The following is a 24,765-nucleotide window of genomic DNA, read 5'->3' on the forward strand; positions in this document are numbered from 1 at the left end:
GATGCAATGGATGGACCAACCTGTTTGGGATACAGGCCGAAGGACAGCGCTCACCTGGACATACCAGAAACTTCTTTATTATTGGAATGAGAACATGGCACAACACAAGCTCTTGAGCCATCCAGACAAGCAATTGTGCACTTGAGAAAGGACCATCAGTGGTCCGAAACGTGTTGTGCCATGTTCTCATTCCAATAATAAAGAAGTTTCTGGTATGTCCGGGTGAGCACTGTCCTTTGGCCTGTATCCCAAACAGGTTGGTCCATCCATTGCATAAAGATAGACAATTGTCCTCTATAAGTAAAATGGTACACCTTCACATTTCTATTTCAATTTTCACCAATACCTGAATAAAACTTGACAAGAATGTTGGATCAGCTGTGCCAGAAACAAAGATTTGCCAATGGTGCACTGGCCTATGTGTCCACCAGACCTAACACCCTATATCCTCTTTCTGTGGGGCTATATCAAGGATTCAGTGTGTCTGCCCTCCCCAGCTATAGGATGTGAACAACCTGAGATGACATATCACTGAAATAGCAGTCCATATCTGAGGATACTGGCATGCATCTGGACAGAGCACGACTACCGTCTAGACATCTGCCTGGTGCCAGTGGGAATCACGTTAAATATTTGTAGTGTATAGATAAAACTTAGATAGATACTTATTCTTTTCATGGTAACAAATTTGTGTAATATACTCTCAGTTATGAATACCGGGTCTATAATTTTGCGCTACTTTTTTTTTAAAAGTACCCTATAAGGCGCTCCCTGCCTGTGGAACGCACAGTACGTAACATACTCATGTAAAGCTGACTGGTCATCTGGCAGATTTGGTCAAAAATTAAAAAAACAAACAAAAGTGTGGTCTTTGAATTTCACTCAGTACTTTATCAGTTCTGGTACTTCTGTTGGTGGGACATTCCCTGCTTTTCAGAATAAGTTCTGTCATGTTGGGTAATGAACAAGTGAATCCTTGGCAAACTAATCCCTGAGTGTTCCTTTCTGGACATCTGAAATTTTATTATGTGTGCTTACTCCTAGGAAATCAACTTAGCACTTACATGACAAAATTTGGATTATTAGCACAGAACCTTATACTTAAACAAAACTGCTAACATTATCATCAAATGTCAGATCCCTTTACTAATGGGATTATATTACAAAGTACTTACTTTGCACATATTACATTTTATGCTCTATGAAGTAACTTTAATGATCAGAATAAGTCATTTGGCAAGTGGCGCCCAAGATTTTTTGTACCTATACATAGACTTGTACTTTCTGGAACGTATAATGTCCTTCTTTGCAGAATAAATATTTATGCCGATCACAATGGTGTAAGTAAAATCTTTTGGGTCCCGTTGTAATCTTTTGTCCAGGACCCCCTACCTTATCCCTAGAGTGAATTCTAGATAGTGATGGTTATGGGTGATAAGGAGTTTAATCAATCTTAGAGTGGTTAGGTAATCTGTGGGTCTCCTTGGCTTATGGTCCAGATGGAAGTTGCAATCTCAATACTGATGCTGGTCCTTATGGGTTCCTTAAAGCTCCTGGGCCCCAGTGCGACTGCACCTCAAGATACTCCCCTGGCAGAACATAATTTACAGTTTTGCAGTCAAACATTTGAGAAAGTTGTTTGAAGACTTATTCTGTACAGTTCTGCGTTGCGGAAATGCAGCCTATTTTTGTTGCAGATTTTGCTGCGTGTTTTTTGAGCCAATGTGTGGAATGTATTTAACAGAAGGGAAACAACTAAGAGCTTCCCCTATTAAAAAAAAAAAAAAAAGAAGCAAAATCAGCAACATAAAGCGCTGCGTTTTCTCATCTTGGGGTCTTAGCTTTACAGGTTAAGTTTTTGAACAGTTTTTCAACTCAATTTTAATTGCGTTTTTATATTTCATAAACTTCACATTAATATATTACTGCTTCTATTAATCAGAAATGTTTGTTTTTCTTCTTTAGATATAACTTTCCGAATGAATATACAGCATTAACACCACAAATTATACATAGCACAATGGCGGTGTACAAAGAAGCAATGAAAAATCTGTTACCAACTCCAACGAAATCGCACTACCTATTCAATCTTCGTGATTTCTCTCGTGTCATTCAAGGCATTTGTTTATCACGTCCTGAGACTTCAGATTCTCCTCTACTGATAAAACGCCTATGGGTTCATGAGGTATAGAAATGGTCTCATATAGACAAATGGCTTTCATCAAGAATAATTAAATGTTTAATTTGCAACACACAAAACTTAAAACTAGCTCAGGGAATTCATAGTTATTGGTTACTCCTGGCACTCCTTGAAAGCACCTGATTTTGCGGGGGTTAGAGTTGCCTGGCCAGACATTTTCTCTGCATATGTGGTTACATGGTGATTATTACGGCATTACATGGACAGCTTAAGAATGCCTGAGTGGTTCCCTGCTCGAGATATGGCATATGGATAGGGCTATTTTTATCAGACAAGACACTTTATAACACGTATATTTCAAAGAAGTGTGCCAAGGGTTTGGCATGTGACACACAGCTGTCTAATGGATGGTCTACATGTGTTGCTTTCAGGCTAGGGCTACATGGTGACATTTGTTGGGTGACTTAAGATCACACTAAAGTCACATGAAAAAAAGCCATTCATTTCTATGGTGTCGCATGTGACATACTACAACTACGATTCAACTGTTGCACGAAAATTCAACCTTCTCTGAATTTATGTGCATGTGACACCATTATTTCATAAGCAACGGTGAGTCATGTGCGACTACAATTGCTGTCTTTACAATCTTTGATGACATTTTGCTTACTAGTTGTACAGGTGTACACAGTTAAATACAATCTTTAATATATATATATATATATATATATATATATATATATATATACACAGTGGGGCAAAAAAGTATTTAGTCAGTCACCAATAGTGCAAGTTCCACCACTTAAAAAGATGAGAGGCGTCTGTAATTTACATCATAGGTAGACCTCAACTATGAGAGACAAAATGAGAAAACAAATCCAGAAAATCACATTGTCTGATTTTGTAAGAATTTATTTGCAAATTATGGTGGAAAATAAATATTTGGTCAGTAACAAAATTTCATCTCAATACTTTGTTATATATCCTTTGTTGGCAATGACAGAGGTCAAACGTTTTCTGTAAGTCTTCACATGGTTGGCACACACTGTTGTTGGTATGTTGGCCCATTCCTCCATGCAGATCTCCTCTAGAGCAGTGATGTTTTGAGGCTGTCGCTTGGCAACACAGACTTTCAACTCCCTCCAAAGGTTTTCTATAGGGTTGAGATCTGGAGACTGGCTAGGCCACTCCAGGACCTTGAAATGCTTCTTACAAAGCCACTCCTTCGTTGCCCTGGTGGTGTGCTTTGGATCATTGTCATGTTGAAAGACCCAGCCACGTTTCATCTTCAATGCCCTTGCTGATGGAAGGAGGTTTGCACTCAAAATCTCACGATACATGGCCCCATTCATTCTTTCATTGTCCCGGATCAGTCGTCCTGGCCCCTTTGCAGAGAAACAGCCCCAAAGCATGATGTTTCCACCACCATGCTTTACAGTAGGTATGGTGTTTGATGGATGCAACTCAGTTTTCTTTTTCCTCCAAACACGAAAAGTTGTGTTTCTACCAAACAGTTCCAGTTTGGTTTCATCAGACCATAGGACATTCTCCCAATACTCTTCTGGATCATCCAAATGCTCTCTAGCAAACTTCAGAGGGGCCCGGACATGTACTGGCTTAAGCAGTGGGACACGTCTGGCACTGCAGGATCTGAGTCCCTGGCGGCGTAGTGTGTTACTGATGGTAGACTTTGTTACTTTGGTCCCAGCTCTCTGCAGTTCATTCACTAGGTCCCCCCGCGTGGTTCTGGGATTTTTGCTCACCGTTCTTCTGATAATTTTGACCCCACGGGGTGAGATTTTGCGTGGAGCCCCAGATCGAGGAAGATTAGCAGTGGTCTTGTATGTCTTCCATTTTCTAATTATTGCTCCCACAGTTGATTTCTTCAATCCAAGCTGGTTGCCTATTGCAGATTCAGTCTTCCCAGCCTGGTGCAGGGCTACAATTTTGTTTCTGGTGTCCTTTGACAGCACTTTGGTCTTCACCATAGTGGAGTTTGGAGTCTGACTGTTTGAGGGTGTGCACAGGTGTCTTTTTATACTGATAACAAGTTTAAACAGGTGCCATTACTACAGGTAATGAGTGGAGGAAAGAGGAGACTCTTAAAGAAGAAGTTACAGGTCTGTGAGAGCCAGAAATCTTGATTGTTTGTAGGTGACCAAATACTTATTTTCCACCATAATTTGCAAATAAATTCTTACAAAATCAGACAATGTGATTTTCTGGATTTGTTTTCTCATTTTGTCTCTCATAGTTGAGGTCTACCTATGATGTAAATTACAGACGCCTCTCATCTTTTTAAGTAGTGGAACTTGCACTATTGGTGACTGACTACATACTTTTTTGCCCCACTGTATATATATATTTTTTTTAAAAAAAGCAATCATTGACGCATCAGTGTCGTAGCAAAATCTCGGCTAAATTTCAATTATACCTCCAGAGACACTGGTTTTCCTATAGGTATAAAAGCACTGCGAGAAAATCCGCAATGTGTTGCCGCTGCTTTTTTCTCGTATCGCTTTTTTGCTGCGGCCAACTATGTGGGGCCTTAGCCTTAAAGGATTTATGCAGCAGAATTTTTTTTATTTTTTTTCCCTGAACTGCATTCAGGATGATGGAATGTATTTCTGCCACAAACACTATGGCAGATTTATGAAACTGTGTAAAAGAGAGAACAGGTTTAATTTTTTAAGAACAGAAAAAAATCTGTGCTGTGATTTTTTGCTATGGGCAGCACAGACAGTTTTTCATTTAAATCTTCTCCAGTGTCTACAGTGAGTAAAGTGTGAACATACCCTAACAATCTAATGAGCTAAGGCTATATTCATACCACATTTGCAGTGACTGTTTGGCATATGCATCTTTATATATTTTTTTATTCATTTATAAGTTACAATTTGTTACATTTACTGTTTTTATTTGTGGATTATTTGTATGTTTCTTTATTCAGGTACTACGAGTCTACTACGATCGCCTGGTAGATAATGCAGATCGATCTTGGCTTGTTGGCTATATTGCGGAGGTTGTGAAGACTCACATGAGAGAAGATTTTAATCAGCTTTTTCAACATCTTGATTTCAATGGTGATGGCAAAGTAGAGGAAGATGATTTGCGTAGTCTAATGTTCTGTGATTTTCATGACCCTAAAAGGGAAGATACAAACTATAAAGAAATAACTGATGTTGATAAGCTACGTTTAGTCGTGGAAAGTCATTTAGAAGAATTCAACAACATAAGTAAAAAGCCAATGAATTTGGTTTTGTTCAGATTTGCAATTGAACACATATGTAGAATATCTCGCATTTTGAAACAGCCTCGTAGCCATGCTCTTCTTGTAGGTGTTGGGGGAAGCGGTCGTCAGTCTGTTACTCGACTAGCTGTTCACATGGCTGACCAAAGACTCTTTCAGGTTGAAATTTCAAAAAGTTACGGTACTTCTGAATGGCGGGAAGACTTGAAACAAATCCTTCGTCGATCTACAGAGGGTGAAATGCAGGGTGTTTTTCTCTTTACGGATACCCAAATTAAGAAGGAGTCTTTTCTAGAAGACATCAACAATTTACTCAATGCTGGAGAGGTTCCAAATCTTTTTGCACCTGATGAAAGACAAGAAATATGTGAAAGAATGCGACAGATAGACAGACAGAGAGATAAGTCAAAACAGACTGATGGAAGCCCCCTTGCTCTCTTCAACTTGTTTGTTGACCGTTGCCGAGATCAACTTCATATTGTACTTGCTATGAGTCCTATTGGAGATGCCTTCCGGAACCGCCTTCGCAAGTTTCCAGCGCTTGTTAACTGCTGTACAATTGATTGGTTTCAGGTAATATTTTTGTTCTTCTCAGAACATGGCTCACTATATTGCATTTAATATTAATAAATTAGCACTAAATTAGCCTATCACTACCTTATAGTGTCGACTCTACTTGTAGCATCTGTTGAAGCTTCGGTGGCCCTTGTTAAATCATTATTTGAATAATAAAACCAGACTCTTACTCTTAATTATTTATCTTTGCTAGAATTCTGTTTCATTTATGTAAGCACCTCTATGTGCAAAAATTGGCAGAAGCTTAAGCTTTTCTAATGTTCTCTGTTTTAAACATCTAACTAGTCCTGGCCAGAAGATGCGCTCCAAGCTGTTGCAACACGATTTTTGGAAGATATTGAAATGTCAGAAGATATTCGAAATGGATGTATTGATATGTGCAAAAGCTTCCACACATCAACTATTACCTTGTCTGAGAAGTTTCGTGCAGAGCTACAAAGATACAATTATGTAACTCCTACATCTTATTTGGAGCTCATCTCCACTTTTAAAACTTTATTGGAGAAAAAACGGTCGTAAGTACTTATTGCTATAAATATGTTATGCCAAAGAATTGTATATGAATGCCAAATGCAGTTGCACATGTAAATCATCATATCATAATGCTCGAGGAGACACAGTTGTTTGTGCTTCTCAAAACTTTCCGTGGAGTGATTTAGTTTGATAAACATGAAAATAACTTTTATATTGAATATGTCTGTGCCTAAGCTTCACCCATAGGGGGTGAACAGTTCCTGATGTATTCTGTTCATCACTTCTAAGAGGAACGTCTTCTATCATGGCATGGCATGGGAGAATGTCTTTGTGTATAGTATAAAACCCTCTTTAGGTAGAGGCCATACATGGATAAAGCTGTTTTACAGTTGGGGTCCCACATGACATAAACGCACATTTTAGCTGTGGCGGAAATGTCGTGGAAAAAAACGTGGCGTTTTACAGTCTCTACATTGTGAATAAATAAGAGTCTCGGACAATCTGCAATTTCCAAAAACGTTGCGGTTTTGGAAATCACAGCATGTCAATTATGCCCATGGAAATGGTTTCCCTATAGGTATAATGGAAGCAGAAAGTCCGCAGAGGAAACTTCTACGAATTTTCTGTGAAAAGCATTGCAGGAGAAACCACAATCCATTTTCCCCACAGTGTGTTTATGCTTAGCCTCACTGTTGCAGATTTTGATGCATTTTTTTCAGCCATAGTGTAGGTGCTTTCTTTATATTTCCTATTTCTTGTCCTTAGCTAAGGAGAATGCTTCATAACACATGTGGATGGACTCAGTTTAATGGAGTTTTGTCATTTCAGACTTCCATAGCATATCCACAGGATATGCCATAAATATGTACTGTAGATGTTCTACCTCTAGAATGGGCATTCCCTACTTCCACCTTTTTTGTATTCATGTGTGGATCTGTTCTATTCACTTCTATAAAAATTGCATGTTTAGATGTAGATGGAGAGAACTGAACATACACCTCCCAATTCACAGTGGCCACAGCAATATGCAGGACAGTGGTTCAGGGTAAATATTGTGGAGATACCATTGTAGAGGTTGCTTCCTGGTATACTTTTTTTTTTTTTTAACGTAGATTGTGAGAGCATACAAACTCCTTGCAGATGTTGTTTGTGGCAGGATTTGAACCCAGGACTCCAGCGCTGCAAGGCTGCAGTGCTAACCACTGAGCCACCTTGTTGCCCCTTCTTACTTGCATATCTTTTTAAGATCATACAGCTAATCCTTTCTTTCTATATCCCCGACTATTGGTTCATATATGTGTAAAAATCCATTAAAAATAACATTTCTTTTGCTTTTGTTTTAAACCCCCCTATGCTTCCCACCAGGTTCTCACACAAATCACTTCATATTTTGTTGATTTAATTCATGTGCTGATATACAATACTGCCAATATTGTTTGCGATACAGGCATTTAAGGGTTTTTCAGGCAAACAATGGTGATGACCAATCCCATCAGACTGGCAAGGGTTGATATCTGGGACAATGCTGATCAGCTGTTCTCACCATCCGCTATGTAGACAATAGAGCTGGAGGCAGATAGCTTTATTCTCCATGTAGTGACTGTGCTCTGTTAGTCACCGGAAGCTGAGCCACAGTAACTCAGCAAAGTCACTACACAAAGAACTGAACTATTTCCTTCTGGTTCTGTTCTTTGTATAGTGTCTACTGTGAACAGGTCCCTTCACAATCTGAAATTGATGACATATACTAAGAACTGAGAACACATAGCTTGAATTATTTTTTTTTTCTTTTACAGAGAAGTTATGAAAATGAAAAGAAGGTATGAAGTGGGGTTAGAGAAACTAGAATCAGCATCATCACAAGTAGCCACAATGCAAAGTGAGCTAGAGGCCCTCCAGCCTCAGCTGAAGGTTGCTAGTAGGGAGGTGGATGAAATGATGGTTGTGATTGAGAGAGAGTCAATTGAAGTCGCCAAGACTGAAAAGATAGTTAAAGCTGATGAGGCTGTGGCAAATGAGCAAGCAATGGCTGCCAAAGCAATCAAAGATGAATGTGATAGTGACCTGGCTCAAGCTTTGCCCATATTGGAATCTGCCCTGGCTGCATTGGACACTCTTACTGCCCAGGTATGCTTGTTACACAGTATTTCCTAGTTATAGTTCTTCAGTATGCCCCAAACATTTTGCATAACTAAACCTTTTAACAGCTTTAACCCCTTCCCGCCGATGGCATTTTTTGATTTTCGTTTTTCGTTTTTGACTCCCATCCTTCTAAACCCCATAACTTTTTTATTTCTCCGCTCCCAGAGTCATATGAGGTCTTAATTTTTGCGGGACAATTTTTTCTTCATGATGCCACCATTAATTATTCTATATAATGTACTGGGAAGCAGGAAAAAAATTCAGAATGGGGTGGATTTGAAGAAAAAATGCATTTCGGCGACTTTCTTACGGGCTTTGGTTTTACAGCGTTCACTGTGCAGCAAAAATGACATGTCCCCTGTATTCTGTGTTTCGGTACGGTTCCAGGGATACCAAATTTATATGGTTTTATTTACATTTTGACCCCTAAAAAAAATTCCAAAACGGTGTTAAAAATTTTTTTTTCTAAAAGTCGCCATATTCCGACGGCCGTAACTTTTTTATACATAGGTGTACGGGGATGCATAGGGCGTCTTTTTTTGCGGGGCCGGGTGTACTTTTTAGTTCTACCATTTTCAGGAAATGTTATTGCTTTGATCACTTTTTATTCAAATTTTTAGCAGAATTAAAACAGTGAAAAAACGGCGGTCTGGCACTTTTGACTATTTTTCCTGCTACGGCGTTTACCGAACAGGAAAAATATTTGTATAGATTTGTAGAGCGGGCGATTTCGGACGCGGGGATACCTAACATGTATATGTTTCACAGTTTTTAACTACTTTTATATCTGTTCTAGGGAAAGGGGGGTGATTTGAACTTTTAATACTTTTTATATTTTTTTTATATTTTTTTTAACTTTTTTTTTTGCATTTATTAGACCCCCTAGGGGTGTTGAACCCCAGGGGGTCTGATCACTAATGCAATGCATTACAATGCTAATGCATTGCAATGCATTGCAAAAAAGCATCATCTCTTTTGCAGGCTGTATACACCAGCCTGCAAAAGAGAGAATTTGCAGACCGGCTGGGAGCCTTTAACAAGGCTCCCGGCTGTCATGGCAACGGGGGGTCGGCCCTGGAGCATGCTCCAGGAGCCGGCGATCCCTGCCAAAATGGCGGCGCCCATGCGCCGCCGGGAAGATGGCGCCTTTGACAGCAGTGCCGGAGGGGTTAATGCCTCCGATCGGTCCGGGGACCGATCGGAGGCATTAGAGCCGGTTATCTACTGCTTGAAGCAGTAGACACCCGGCGGCTATGACGGCCGCCCGGCTCCCGGGCGGTTGCCATAGTTACAGACTCGACACGCGCCGTACTATTACGGCGCATGTCGGGAAGGGGTTAAGGGCTAGTTCGCATGGAGTTCCGCGTGTACACATTAAGTCGCGGCTGCTGCGATGGGATACCGGTGGAGTGCACTCGCATCCTGTTGCGGCTTTCTGCTCCGGATTAGGCCCAAATGAATTGGACTAGTCTGGAGGGTGCTGTCGCAAGGCGGACGCCGCGGCTGAATTAGCCGTGGAGTCCGCCTGAAGAAAGGGCAGCTCGCTTCTTTTTTTTCTGCGAGTGGGAACATTGATTTCAATGGAAGGCAGTTTTTTTTAGCAAGATTTTGATGCAGATTCCGCGTCAAAATCCTGACCACTTTGCCCCGTGTGAACTAGTCCTTAGCTTTCTGGAAGCATTTATTTATTTTGCTTACTTATTCCACAGAGCTATACAAACATTACAAACGTTGCTATCACTGTTCACAATATAAATTACCTATCAATATGTGCCGCAACCCAGATGGAGGTGACCGGAGGATGGGAGTTGTAGTGATGGATGATGTGCCACCTGCTAGGTCGAGCAGACTCCAGCTATCACTCCAATCCCACTCCTGGGCTGGAACCTCAAGGGGAGCTCTGCAGCACTACCAATGTGTTTTTTTTCTTTGCTTTATTGTTAATTTTTTCACTGGAATGTGAAACAACCTTATCAACAGGGAGAGAGCATACAGTACAGTATATGCAACTTTGTTACTTTTGTCTAGAATGATGTATTTTCTGATAACCCCTTTAATAAAATATGTACTGTATATTAATAGATATTTGTTATATTTCAGGATATTACAGTGGTAAAATCTATGAAAAGTCCCCCTGCTGGAGTAAAGCTTGTCATGGAGGCCATTTGCATTTTGAAGGGAGTAAAACCCGATAAAATTCCTGATCCTGCTGGATCTGGACGAAAGATTGAAGATTTCTGGGGTCCAGCAAAAAGAGTACTGGGTGATATGAAATTTCTTCAGTCGCTACATGAATATGACAAGGATAATATTCCACCTGCTTACATGAATATTATAAGGAAGCAATATATTACCAATGCAGAATTCGTTCCAGACAAAATCCGCAATGCATCTACAGCTGCTGAGGGGCTCTGTAAATGGGTGATTGCTATGGATTCCTATGATAAGTAAGAAAATATAACTGATTTACTGTAGTATCTATCTATCTATCTATCTATCTATCTATCTATCTATCTATCTATCTATCCATCTATCTGTGTGTGTGCGCCTCACTTTTTATCTAGTCATGAATTTTTTTTTTTGTTTAACCATTTTCCATCACTTTGGCATTATGATATAAAAAGGTTTGAACAGTGGAGTTGTGGGCGACTTCTCCTCTCTCCCCCTTTCTCTAGCTGCCGCTAGTACAGACACAGCTGCAGATTGAAAGAGCAGATAGGCTGCCAATCCGGCGTTAACTCCTTAAATGCTGCTGTCAATAGTGCTCCATCTAGTAGGCATCGACTCCTCGCAAATGCGATCACAAGGGACCAATGTCAGAATATGATAGCCATGGGCCTAATGGAGATGCCTATGTCTAACTTCTGTATATCCTTATCAGTCTGACTGCCCGTCAGATTTGCACTGACTGCATACTGCATTACACTTCATAAGCCGGGCAAAGTATCATATACAGTCCTATGAAAAAGTTTGGGCACCCCTATTAATCTTAATCATTTTTTGTTCTAAATATTTTGGTGTTTGCAACAGCCATTTCAGTTTGATATATCTAATAACTGATGGACACAGTAATATTTCAGGATTAAAATGAGGTTTATTGTACTAACAGAAAATGTGCAATATGCATTAAACCAAAATTTGACTGGTGCAAAAGTATGGGCACCTCAACAGAAAAGTGACATTAATATTTAGTAGATCCTCCTTTTGCAAAGATAACAGCCTCTAGTCGCCTCCTGTAGCTTTTAATCAGTTCCTGGATCCTGGATGAAGGTATTTTGGACCATTCCTCTTTACAAAACAATTCAAGTTCAGTTAAGTTTGATGGTCGCTGAGCATGGACAGCCCGCTTCAGATCATCCCACAGATGTTCAATGATATTCAGGTCTGGGGACTGGGATGGCCATTCCAGAACATTGTAATTGTTCCTCTGCATGAATGCCTGAGGATTTGGAGCGGTGTTTTGGATCATTGTCTTGCTGAAATATCCATCCCCGGGGTAACTTCAACTTCGTCACTGATTCTTGAACATTATTCTGAAGAATCTGCTGATACTGAGTGGAATCCATGCGACCCTCAACTTTAACAAGATTCCCGGTGCCGGCATTGGCCACACAGCCCCAAAGCATGATGGAACCTCCACCAAATTTTACAGTGGGTAGCATGTGTTTTTCTTGTAATGCTGTTTTTTTTGGACGCCATGCATAATGCCTTTTTGTATGACCAAACAACTCAATCTTTGTTTCATTAGTCCACAGGAACTTCTTCCAAAATGAAGCTGGCTTGTCCAAATGTGCTTCTGCATACCTCAGGCGACTCTGTTTGTGGTGTGCTTGCAGAAACGGCTTCTTTCTCATCACTCTGCCATACAGCTTCTCCTTGGGCAAAGTGTGCTGTATTTTTGACCGATGCACAGTGACACCATCTGCAGCAAGATGATGCTGCAGCTCTTTGGAGGTGGTCTGTGGATTGTCCTTGACTGTTCTCACCATTCTTCTTCTCTGCCTTTCTGATATTTTTCTTGGCCTGCCACTTCTGGACTTAACAAGAACTGTCCCTGTGGTCTTCCATTTCCTTACTATGTTCCTCACAGTGGAAACTGACAAGTTAAATCTCTGAGACAACTTTTTGTATCCTTCCCCTGAACAACTATGTTGGACAATCTTTGTTTTCAGATCATTTGAGAGTTGTTTTGAGTAGCCCATGATGCCACTCTTCAGAGGAGATTCAAATAGGAGAACAACTTGCAATTGGCCACCTTAAATACCTTTTCTCATGATTGGATACACCTGGCTATGAAATTCAAAGCTCAGTGAGGTTACAAAACCAATTTTGTGCTTCAGTAAGTCAGTAAAAAGTAGTTAGGAGTATTCAAATCAATAAAATGATAAGGGTGCCCATACTTTTGCACCAGTCAAATTTTGGTTTAATGCATATTGCACATTTTCTGTTAGTACAATAAACCTCATTTCAATCCTGAAATATTACTGTGTCCATCAGTTATTAGATATATCAAACTGAAATGGCTGCTGCAAACACCAAAATATTTAGAACTAAAAATGATTAAGATTAATAGGGGTGCCCAAACTTTTTCATAGGACTGTAAGTGATCAAAAGATCGCAAGTGGAACTAAAAAATTGTGAAAGAAATAATTAAATAATAAAAAACCCCAATGCAACAAAGCATTAATCCCCATCCCAAAATGTTTGATAAATTAAATAAAAATAAAAACATAGTTGACATATTAAGTATTTCCATAGTGTCCTGATGATAATTTCCCCACATGGTTAATGACCTGAAGAAAAATCGAAAAAAAACCCAAACAATGCCAGAATTACCATATTTTCTTGCTCCGTTTTTGTAACCTATGTTATCCTTGTTTTGTCTGTTATGAAAATTAATAAAAACCATTGAAAAGAAAAAATGTTAAGTTTCCCAAAACTGCGTCAATAAAAACATTAGGACTGTCTTCAGAAATAAAGCCCCCAGACAATTCTCTTGGCCGTAAACCAAAAAAATGATGAGTCTTAGAAAGTGGTGAAAAAAAAGTCTTAGAAAAATGATTATAAAAAAATTAGGATAGAAAAGGATTTTACAGTGCAAAAATGGTAAAACTTCAAAATAACTAAGTAAATTTGATAAATCTGATATTGATATAATCGTATTAATCCAGAGAATAAGTTTATCAGGTACTTTAAGCTGCACAGTGAATGGCGCAAAAAGTTCTAAATGACGGTGGTGAAGTTACTGTTTTTTTTCCATTCCCTCCTAGAAAGTGTTAATAAAAATTATTCAATGAGATATATGTACCTCAAAATGGTGGCATTAAGCAATATAACCTGTCCCTCCTACAACTACATAGACCGAATAATGAAAATGGCTCCTAATATGCAATGACAGAAAAACACAAAAAATGGCCTGGTCATTAAGGTCTACAACAGGCCGGTCACTAGATATCAGTGGTGTAACTAAAGTCTTGTGGGCCCGGTGCAATCTTTTGTCTGGGGCTCCCTACCTCATCCCTACAGCGAATTCTAGCTAGTGATGGTTATAGGTGCTAAAGAGTGCAAAAAATTAGAAAAAGGTGGCACTGATAATTCTCGAAGCAAAGGTTCACCATTGTCTGTAATATATGTAATATGGGACTTGACAATTGTCTTTGCCACCAGCGTGGTGGTGCTCAGCAACCCAAAGTGTAAGTAAATGTAGCAGGAAAAAAGAACAAACACGGGAGGACACTCACCACATGGTAGAATATCTTCTTAAAAACACAGTGCTTTATTTAAAGTGCATTAACATCTCCAGGGAGGGAGCGATAGTATTGTATGCAAAGAGGCAACAGCCGTTTTGCGCTCTCCTTAGCGCTTTCACAAGCCTTTTGTGCACTTTGGAGAGCACAAAACGACTTTTGCCTCTTTGCCTACAACGCTAAAGAGTTTACTCAACCTTAGTGTGGTTAGGTAAACTGGGGGTTTCCTTGATTTATGGGCCAGTAATAATTTTTTTTTTCACTGACAAGCACAAGGGTAACAATGTTTTGAACTTTTGACTTTCAGTAACAATGCCGTTACAGAATAAGAATCTGCATAACTAATCATATGCTAAATAGTTCAAGCCAAATTAATGTAAGATATAGCCAAGATAATTGTCTATAAAATGATGGTAGTCTCGCATTTAACCCCTTAACGCTAAATCACGTACCTGTACGTCAGGGAATGTGGTTAGTTCCCGCATTCCCACGTGCATGTACGTGATGGAGATCGCACGGGCTCAGAAGCAGAGCCTGTGCGATCTCCATGGGAGGCCGGCTGTATCTGACAGCCAGGCTTCCCCTGTAGCAGCAGGGCCGGTGATTGCACCGACCCCTGCTGTTTAACCCTTAAGGTGCCATGATCCATAGGAGTCTGTGTTAGCTGTAATTTACAGCTACACGCTGCTCCTTAATCCCTCCCCCCATTGAAGCGAGCTCCGATGGGGGGGAGGGTTAACCCCTTGGATGCCGGGACAAGAGGAAGCTAGTCTATGCATCTGCATAGCTAGCTTCCTCTATAGACTGCAATACACGTGTATTGCAGTCTGTAGTTAGTATAGAACCAGCGATCCTCTCTGATCGCTGGTTCTAGTGTGCTTGCAGCACAAATAAAAAAATGTAAAAAAGTTTTTTTTTTAAAAAAAATAAAGTGTGTAAAACAAACAAAAAAACAAACATAGTTACATTTCTTGTAAATCTGGAAAATCACTGTTACACTTGTAAGCCTAGTAACGTCCAAAATAAATTAAAATACAATCAAAAGATGATGCCGATATAAAGCAGAGATATGGGAGATAATATTTATTCCTGTATTTGGGTGGTATAACTATCTGCCTGAAAAGCAGAGAATTTCACATTTTGAAAATTGCAATTTTTTCCAAATTTCCATCAAATTTCCTATTTTTTAATAAGTAAATACAAAAATATTGATTAGTGTTTACCACTAACATGAAGTATAATGTGTTACGAGAAAACAATCTCAAAATCACTTGTGTAAGTTAAAGCGTCTCAAAGTTATTGCCATTTAAAGTGACACATGTCAATTTTGAAAAAATAGGCCTGGTCCTTAACGCACTTTTGGGCTGTGTCCTTAAGGGGTTAAAGCTGTAGTGGATGGTGAGACAAGGAGCCTTAGTTCAAAACATTGTTAGCCTTTTGCTCATTAGTATGTATACATATATATAGTATAAGGAAAATGTTTGTTCTCGTACTGTGTTAGCCAGTGGGTAGGAAATATAAAAAAACAAAAAACTTGATAGTCTTCAGTAGTTAATACCTTTTTAATGGCTAACTAATAATGATGACAGATTACAACGTTTCGGAACTCTAGGGTCCTTTACTATTATATATATAATTAGATCATTAGAAACTGGACAACCCTTTTAAGTTCAATTCCATTAACTTACTTATATGAAATGTTCTAATTTGTTTAGGGTGGCAAAAGTTGTGGCTCCTAAAAAAGTGAAGTTGAACCAGGCAGAAGCGGAACTGAAGGTTGCCATGGATAGTTTGAGGAAGAAACAGGCAGCTTTAAAGGAGGTACAAGATAAACTGGCCAAACTTGAGGAGAAACTTGAAGAGAACAAACAAAGAAAAGCTGATCTGGAAAACCAGGTTTGTATTATTAATGTTAAACTTGAATTCACTTATTATAAGGCCCCGTTCCCACGGAGTAACGCGCCGCTCATTTAGAAACGTAAACACGTGTCAGTGCGAGGCGCTTCAAAACAGATCCCATTGACTTCAATGAGAGCCGGCTTATGCGTGCTACACATTGAAATCAATGGGTTATAAAGCCTGTCAGACAATCAAGTTATGCAGTGTGAGCGGCCGCTGGGCTGTGTAGTTATTTCTAGCTGCAGAGCGGCCATTCGAGCAGGGACTCCAGGGCGGGCTAAATATGAGCTGCTGTATGAGAGCCTGATGTAGTAGCCCTGCTCCGCTCCAGCTTCCAGTTCAGCAAGGGGTATGTGGGTGCAGTGTAAAGTCTTGCTCACCTCAGACTAAGTGTACACTGCTGCTACAGTTGAGCTCCTGTCGTCTGCATCCTGCAAAGTCTTCCCCAGGAGGAGGAGAACTCCATAAAAAGTGAAAGTAAAAAAGAAAAACCAACAGGTAAATGCTGGAGTTACTATTCTTATTAATGTCAGGAATTTGGGGTTATTAATTTAGTTTTAGTAACTCCATGTGCCTCGAATGAATACCAATGAACCTCATCATGTCCCCCATATTAACCCCTGTGTATATGAGGATTACTAATATGTGAGACATATGAAGGTGCAAATAAAGGACTCAATGATGAAGATGCTTCAAATTATTACCTCCATATCACTCACATATCAGTAACCTTTATGTAAAGCACATGCTTTAATGTAAAGGGGTGTTCACACTACCGCCGCTGTCCGCCCAGGGGTTTCCATCCTAAACCCCCAGGAAACTGGACAGGAGACGGCTTGTTCACGGTCAGCTTTAAAGCCCATTATTTTGAATGGGTTTTTAAAGGTAACCACCGGTGTCTGTATGCAGCCTCTCCACCTGGAAACCGTTTTTTTTTTTTTTTGCACGGACACAAAGTCCTGCATGTAAGGCGTATGTGGCCAGGAGCACAGTATGACAGCATGTCATAGTGTGGGTGTCATCGATATTAAAATTATTGCGCGGCACTCCGAGGACCTAATCTGTGATTTTTTTTTTTTTTTTAATTTAAATCAGCACGCCAAACAAAAAAGGTTGCCTATTCCTGGTGCAACGAATACCCGAGACACCCCGGGACGGAAATGTAATCTGCATTAAAAGCAGTTACCAGGAAAATCCGCAGACCCCATAGGCTATAATGGGGTCCATGTGGTTTCCGCTTAGTTTCCTGTAAGCACCGCTTTTCTCTCCACATGATTCGTTCGGAAACCAAGCGGAAACCACATGGACCTCATTATAGTGAATGGAGTCCATGTGGTTTCCTTTGGTAACCACTTTTTATTGAGGATTAGGTTTTCATTCTGGGTGTCTCCAAGCGGACTACAATTACTGAATTGTGACGTTGGTACGGTATCTTAGAATTTAGGCCCCACTCTCCCAGGGCCCCATTTGCCCAGGGCCCCATTTTGCCTACATCTGGCCCTGTCTGGCTATACCATAGAAATGAATGGAGCGAAAGCATGGGCATTTGACTGCTTTTCCTTTTCTATAAATCTATACACAGGCCTCCTGCTCTCATGACTGGTGGAGGTCCCAGTGTTGAAGCTGCCACTGGTCAGATACTTATTACTTTCAGAATGGATAGGCGACACATTTAAAACTTTTTTGCTGTAACATACAAAGTCAAGTATGTGTACTTTTTGCAATTAAAAAACTGTACTGTAAGTAACTATACTTACAGCGGAAAATCTTTTTTTTGCTAAAAATAGTTTTCTGTGATAAGTTTTTTGTTAAAAATTGTGCACCGCCTTCAGGAGCTTGCACGTATTACAACACATGGCGAGCTGTAAAACACTTTAACTACAGCTTGAAGATATGCAATATACAGAAGACAAACAGTCCAAATTTTGTGACAGAGATTCCTTTTAGCACAAAATACAATCAAGTGCTTATAAAAAAAAAAAAATGTGAGATTGAAAGGCATTCATAGCTTATAAAGCAGGATAATAGAGAGTGCAATGCATGCAGGGGAATTTCTATGTAGATTCATTTTTCATACAAATTGCAAAGGTGACCATATTCTCCAAGGAGAAGAAAAGCAGATATTGCTTTATTTTAATTTTGTTTTTTATAGTCTTTTTCTGAGGTATACCATATAATCTACAATTATTTGATAACAGACACTGTGGTTGGCTGAAACAATGTTGTGTATGCACTCTGTTCTTCACAGAAGGCTTTAGCAGATTAAAATTAATGCTATTTATTTACCAGAGTAACCTTACAATGGAATACGAATTGGACTTTACCTCAGATAATTTCATATTTATTTGTAAATCTCTGAAAATGGCCATAGAAACAAATTGAGCGCCACTAAGATGCTGTCAGGTGACTGCTCTCCTTAATGTAGTTAAGCCTTCAGACATGAAATGTTCTGGGATGATGATATAATAACTCTGTCTGTTCTAAATCATCATTTTTGGCCTTCTTGTAAAACGCGTTTAGCATTTTATATTTCCCACTAAGCGCAGTATAATGTGTTGACAGCACCACATAAATTATTTTCTGGGGGCTGCAGCTCACAAATGTGTTGGCATCAATTATGTGCCTTTGTGTAGAAGGATTGATGAGCTTCAATAAAATGGAATATTTATTTGTGTCAAGGGTTTGTGTTTTCCTAACAGCTAGTTTGGAGACTACTGACATTGATGAGGCTTTTCTACTAGCATTGTATTATTTTTATATAGGGATATAAAATTATTACAATACTTATTTATTAATATATTATTAAACATGATTCTTTTGTGTTTATCTGGGGTCTCCAATACACAGACCCTGCAGTCCCATAAAAATAAATGGAATATCTTTAATCATTTGGAGGTACAAGATTCTTATGATCTTTGGGGGTCCCAGTGGTTCAATCCCCACCAATCAACAGGCAGGTTACCCCAATAATAATAATAATAATTATTATTATTTATATAGCACCATTAATTCCATGGTGTACAGTATTTACATACAGTACGCAGAATATACAGGTAGATATAATACTAACAATGACTGACTGGCACAGTGGGGTAGAGGGCCCTGCCCGCGAGGGCTTACAATCTATGAGGGAAGGGGGTAGAGACAGAAGGAGAGGGGGATACTGTACAGATGGTAGTGATAGTGATAGTGTTATTGGAGGTTGTAAGCCTTCCTGAATAGGTGAGTCTTCAGGGCCTTCTTGAAGCCTGTGATTGTGGGGGTCAGTCTTATGTGTCTTGGTAGGGAGTTCCAGAGTATGAATGATGCATGGGAGAAATCTTCGAGACGGTTGTGTGAGGAGCGGATGAGAGCAGAGTGGAGTATAAGGTCATTGGAAGATCTGAGGTTACGTCTGGGCAGGTAGCGGTACCGTAGCTCTTCTATGGTCAGAAGGGTGTTTCTGACACTCAGTCAGAGACATCCTTCTTCACAGCACAGCCAATCGCGCTATGCTGTGAGAGCCGGGAGGAACGCCCCCTCCCTCTGCTTGCAGTACTCGTCCATAGACGAGCATTATCAGGGAGGGAGGGGGGGTGTGTTCCTCCCAGCTCTCACAGCACAACGCGATTGGCTGTGCTGTGAAGAAGGACGTCTCTGACTGAGTGTCAGAAACGCCTTTCTGACCATAGAAGAGCTACGGTACCGGACCGTAAGCTCTTCACACTGGGCCCAGATCGGGAAAGCCGACAGTGCGTTGAACTCAGCGCACTGTCAGCTTTCCAGCATTATATAGAACTGCCTATGGGCAAAATGGTGAAAGGTCCTCTTTAAATATGAGGGGGCTATTATAAGGAGGAAATATTATTTATAAGGTGGGCTATTATTTATAAGGGAGGAACTACGGTATGTATAAGAGGCTTTTAAAAAGGTTGAAACTATTATATATAAGGCATCTATTATAAGGGGGAGCTATTATTTGTAAGAGGGGAACTATTTATAAGGGGGTATAATTGTTTAGTGGTATTATTTATAAAGGGGGCCATTTGTGATAATGGGGACTATCCTATTAATATTATAAATGTGAAAGTTTGAGTTTGGATGTTTGTGGGTTTGTATGTTTGGATGTTTGTTCCTCAATCACGCAAAACCCGCTCCACCGATTTGGCTGAAATTTTCCACAAACATAGTTACTACACTGGATTGCGCAATAGGCTACTTTTCGTCACAATAGCGCACATACAATTTTCCCAGGACCCCCAGAAAAGCCAAACTCACATCACCATCTCTGCAATCTCACACACTTTGGACCATAGCAAGCCACAAAATTCATATTGCCCTCTACAGCCTAGCCCCTAACCCCACACAATCACATTTACATACAGTATACTTTACCACTTTGCCCCTCACCTTAACGATACTCCAGGAGGCTACCTCTTCAACGCTCCGGATCAGCCATCTTTGCCGACCCCCACCACTCTGACGATCCGCGACACCGCCCACCCAGCCACTCCACTGTGTTGGCAGGAGCATGCGCATATTAGCCACCTCCAGAACGTGTTCCCTGTTCTACACATGCGTAATCTCGATGCACCCCAATTGTGTAATGGCACGAGACTAAGTGTCACACAACTAGGAACAAATATCATTGAAGCCACTATTCTTACAGGAGCAGCTAAAGGAGACAGTGTGTTAATCCCACGCATTCCAATTATACCAAATAATTTCCCATTTCAATTCAAACGACTACAATTTCCCCTTCAGTTGGCTTTTACAATGACCATTAATAAATCCCAAGGACAAACACTGAAGTAGCAGGAATACATTTGGCCACACTAGGCTTCTCACATGGACAACTTTATGTTGCTTGCTCAAGAGTATCCTGTGCCCAAAACTTACATGTACTGGCGGAAAATAACAAATCATACAATGTCGTATATCAAAGTATATTCACATGAAATACCTCTGTCCCAAAGACACTATGTACAGTTTCTCACAACACCGTATAGTAGCTGAAATACAAATTACGTTCAACACAAACGTCTCATGTATTCTCAGAATTACAGAAAAAACAAGATACAAAGTTACATTTCATATCCCATACCTTATACACACTACTAACACCTTACCCGTGCCTGTATATACCCACTTCTACAATCACCGCAGACGAAGTCACGGGTACCAGCTAGTTATTTATAAGGGTAACTAATATTTATGAGAGGGTTATTATTAATAAGGGGGAACTATTTATAAGGGAGCAGTATTATTTTTACGGGGTGACTTACTGTAAAGGTAGAACTATTATTGATAATGGGGAATATTACTGATACAGGGCACTATTTATCATTTATAAGGATGCTATTACTGGTAAAGGCATAATATTATTTAGAAGCAGGGACTATTTATAAGGAGGCGTTATAATATCAGATGACTGGGTGCAAAAATCTATTAGGTGGTACAAAAGTGCTTATTTGAATTCAGTGTGGGAAAATGGGACTTATTACTTTTTTGTTCCAGAAAGAACGCATTATTATAGCGGTTGCCACTGGAAGACAATGGTGTTGTTTGTATATCAGTATTTAGGTCCCCACTTTTAATTTTGCCCAGTGCCACACTTTGTCTAAAACCAGCCCTGCCAGTAGTATAGGGGTAGCAGGCAAAATCCACAATACAGTACGGAACATGATACAGGAGACAGATGAAGTGACCCTAGTTGGAGGTGTGTGATAATCCTTATGGACCCATGCCTGGATTTTTATATACATTTGTGGTTTACGGTTTGGTCTGCCTAAATGTTACAATGCCACCAAAGCACTGAATACCCTATCAGCAATTACGCTTGACAGTTGCCAAACCACTGGATAAATGGATGCATATTGCTGTTTTCTGGAAACATTTTTCCTTATGCACATTCCTCAATTAAAGTATCGCTATCTTCTGACTACCTCTTTGTGTCCTCACACTGTTTCTGACCACTGAATTTCTGATGATAGTCCTGACCTCCTGACTGTTTGCTCACTTTGCACAAATTCTGTATGCCCTGACTATATAGAGTGTCCTCTGACATAACACAAATGCTGCGAAACCTGACCTTGGCCAGTATTCAGACTCTGCCACTGTCGGACTGATTGGTACTCTGGTAGAGATTATAGGGTGAACACCTAGGAAGCCACTCAGATAACATACTGGAATGGCCAAAAGCGAAAACAGGTGTTACAGTGGGTCCACAACCCATTGTCCACTACACATATACCAAATGCAGTTACTGTCTAACTTGTTCTAAGAAATGTATTTCAGAGCCCACTATGGGGATGTCAATGCTACATGCTCACATTGCTGCACTAGCTCCTTTAATCTCAATTACAATGAAAAATGACCATTTTGCCTATCATTTCTTCTCACACAGCGCTTAACAGAGGTACTAGAGAGCCTCAGGAACTAAAGCATTTCAGGGAGATTTATGAAGAGGACAACATGATACTCTCAGTAGACAAAGAGATGTCTTTTTAAGAGTAAAAATGGAAACAATTAACATTTTTGCTGTAAATAATTAGAAGGATACATTGTTCAACTGCAAGGTTTGACATCTCATATGCATAACACAATTGTGCAACATAAAAATAGCTCTAGAAGCAATCAACACTTATATGATGATAATGAACCATTATCCATTGTAATGATATAACTATGTTTTCAGGTTGATCTATGCAGCAAAAAACTGGATCGAGCAGAACAGTTGATTGGAGGACTAGGTGGAGAAAAAACAAGATGGAGTCAAACTGCAATAGAGCTTGGAACACTTTATGTTAACCTCACGGGAGATATCCTCATATCATCAGGAATTGTGGCTTATCAAGGAGCCTTCACATCAAGTTATCGTCAGGTACTTTATTGGTTTAAGACATCTTTAAAAGTAATTAGTATCCAAAATGTATACAGTAATGTTCATTTACCTTTAATACTTTTTTATTTATTTATGAAAAAATGTTTAGTATTTTTTTCATTAACAGTATAACAAAAAAGTATGCGTGAGGAATATATAATATAAGTCCTATGCCTGAAGAGAGTATAGTAACACGGAATAGGATTTATGACCATGAAGTCCTGTTGCAAATATCAAGTAGTTAATTGGAAGACGTCTTAAATGTGACTGGTGCCCAAAAATGAGTTTCTTCATCGATGTATTTATTACAGTTCATTCTAAGTAAAAAGGGAAGTTCCTCTTGGTATAGGTGATGTCAGAAGATGTGAGGGACCAGCCAGATCTGTAGAATAGTGTTTTGGGCTGCTGCAGAAATACAATACAGGAGTCACCTATGCATTAAGGGGATGGGTGTGTCTTATATTGGTATGTAGCCAACGCAGAAGTGAATTCTAAACTATAGCAAGTTGTGATGATGAGAGCCTCAGTTATATATCTTTCTTGGAAATGTATTTTTACTTGTTCATATCAGTCATATATATATATACCTTTAGGAATGTTGTGTTTAAGCTGTGTTTACATTGGTGGTCAATTCTCTTCAGTGGTTTTATGTGTATGCCATGGGAGATTGTAGGGATTTACCCCTGGGCTACAGATGTCCAGAGAGGGAGAGGGGGCTAGTGACCCTACGTTCAGCCCCAGACACACATATTTCCCAGCATCTAGGAAGACATCCCTACCAAGGATTCTGCAATGGGAAGGAGGATGGGAGCCACCTGGGAGGGTGGTGTGGGTCAGGCACCAGCCATATGCTGAAAGGAAGACCTAGATTCTTGGTCAGAAAGCAAAGAGGCAGCAAGGAGAGTTCTAATTCAGGGAAGCATGTGAGCATATGCTCGGTTACTGACTGAAGAAAGCACCCTGAGGCCTAGGAGTGAGGCCACTGTGAAGCAGACCAAAGTTTATTTAGTATTATCCTTTTCTACTCTTTTATTCCCATTTTACTTTCTGTATTGTATTGTGCTTTTACCTGTATTTGCTTGATGATCCTCTGATATATACACTGTGTATGTATAATCAATTTGAAGTGATTGTCCAGTCCTTTTTTTAGTGATCTATACTGCTGCTGTTTGAAGGGGCCACAGCACTTGTATGAATGGCATGACCTCTTCACTGCATCACATGTTGTTGTTTATAGCAACTATGTAATGCAATTACAGTTTCATCCCATAGAAGTGAATGGTACAAAACTGTTATTACATTGTACAGGTGCTATGAATCAGAGGGTATGTGATGCAAACAATGAAGATGTCATCGCCCCTTCTAAGAGCTGATCAGCAGAGCCCTTGTTGTTAGACTCCCAATGATCTCTTATTGATGATTTCCTGAGGATAGGTCATATATACCAGAGCAGCCCACTCACATATAGTTACTGCTGATTGCTCATCCTGCTGCTTATGAAGTACAGTGTGGCCAAGTAATAAGACATTTTTCACAGTGTAATGGCACCCTTAAGAATTCTACACATGGGGAAATATGATCTGAACTTTACTAGAATATGCAGTTCAGTTCTGGGCACCAGGTCATTGAAAAGATGTCCTAGAGGAGGAAAAGGTACAGCTGTCGGCCACAAAAC

General features: G+C 39.9%; 1 protein-coding gene across 1 annotated transcript in view; it reads left to right on the forward strand.

The window, feature by feature from the left end:
* DNAH7 (dynein axonemal heavy chain 7) overlaps positions 1 to 24,765 on the forward strand; it is a 263,832-nt gene that overhangs the window by 145,986 nt on the left and 93,081 nt on the right. Inside the window, exons 39-45 of the mRNA XM_075284818.1 lie at positions 1,966 to 2,185; positions 5,091 to 5,963; positions 6,252 to 6,481; positions 8,237 to 8,567; positions 10,683 to 11,029; positions 16,045 to 16,225; positions 22,905 to 23,090. Coding sequence (XP_075140919.1) covers positions 1,966 to 2,185; positions 5,091 to 5,963; positions 6,252 to 6,481; positions 8,237 to 8,567; positions 10,683 to 11,029; positions 16,045 to 16,225; positions 22,905 to 23,090 — 2,368 coding nt within the window. The remainder of the gene's footprint in view (positions 1 to 1,965; positions 2,186 to 5,090; positions 5,964 to 6,251; positions 6,482 to 8,236; positions 8,568 to 10,682; positions 11,030 to 16,044; positions 16,226 to 22,904; positions 23,091 to 24,765) is intronic.

Source organism: Leptodactylus fuscus, chromosome 8 (assembly GCF_031893055.1).
Source record: "Leptodactylus fuscus isolate aLepFus1 chromosome 8, aLepFus1.hap2, whole genome shotgun sequence".
Classification (NCBI taxonomy): Eukaryota; Metazoa; Chordata; class Amphibia; order Anura; family Leptodactylidae; genus Leptodactylus; species Leptodactylus fuscus.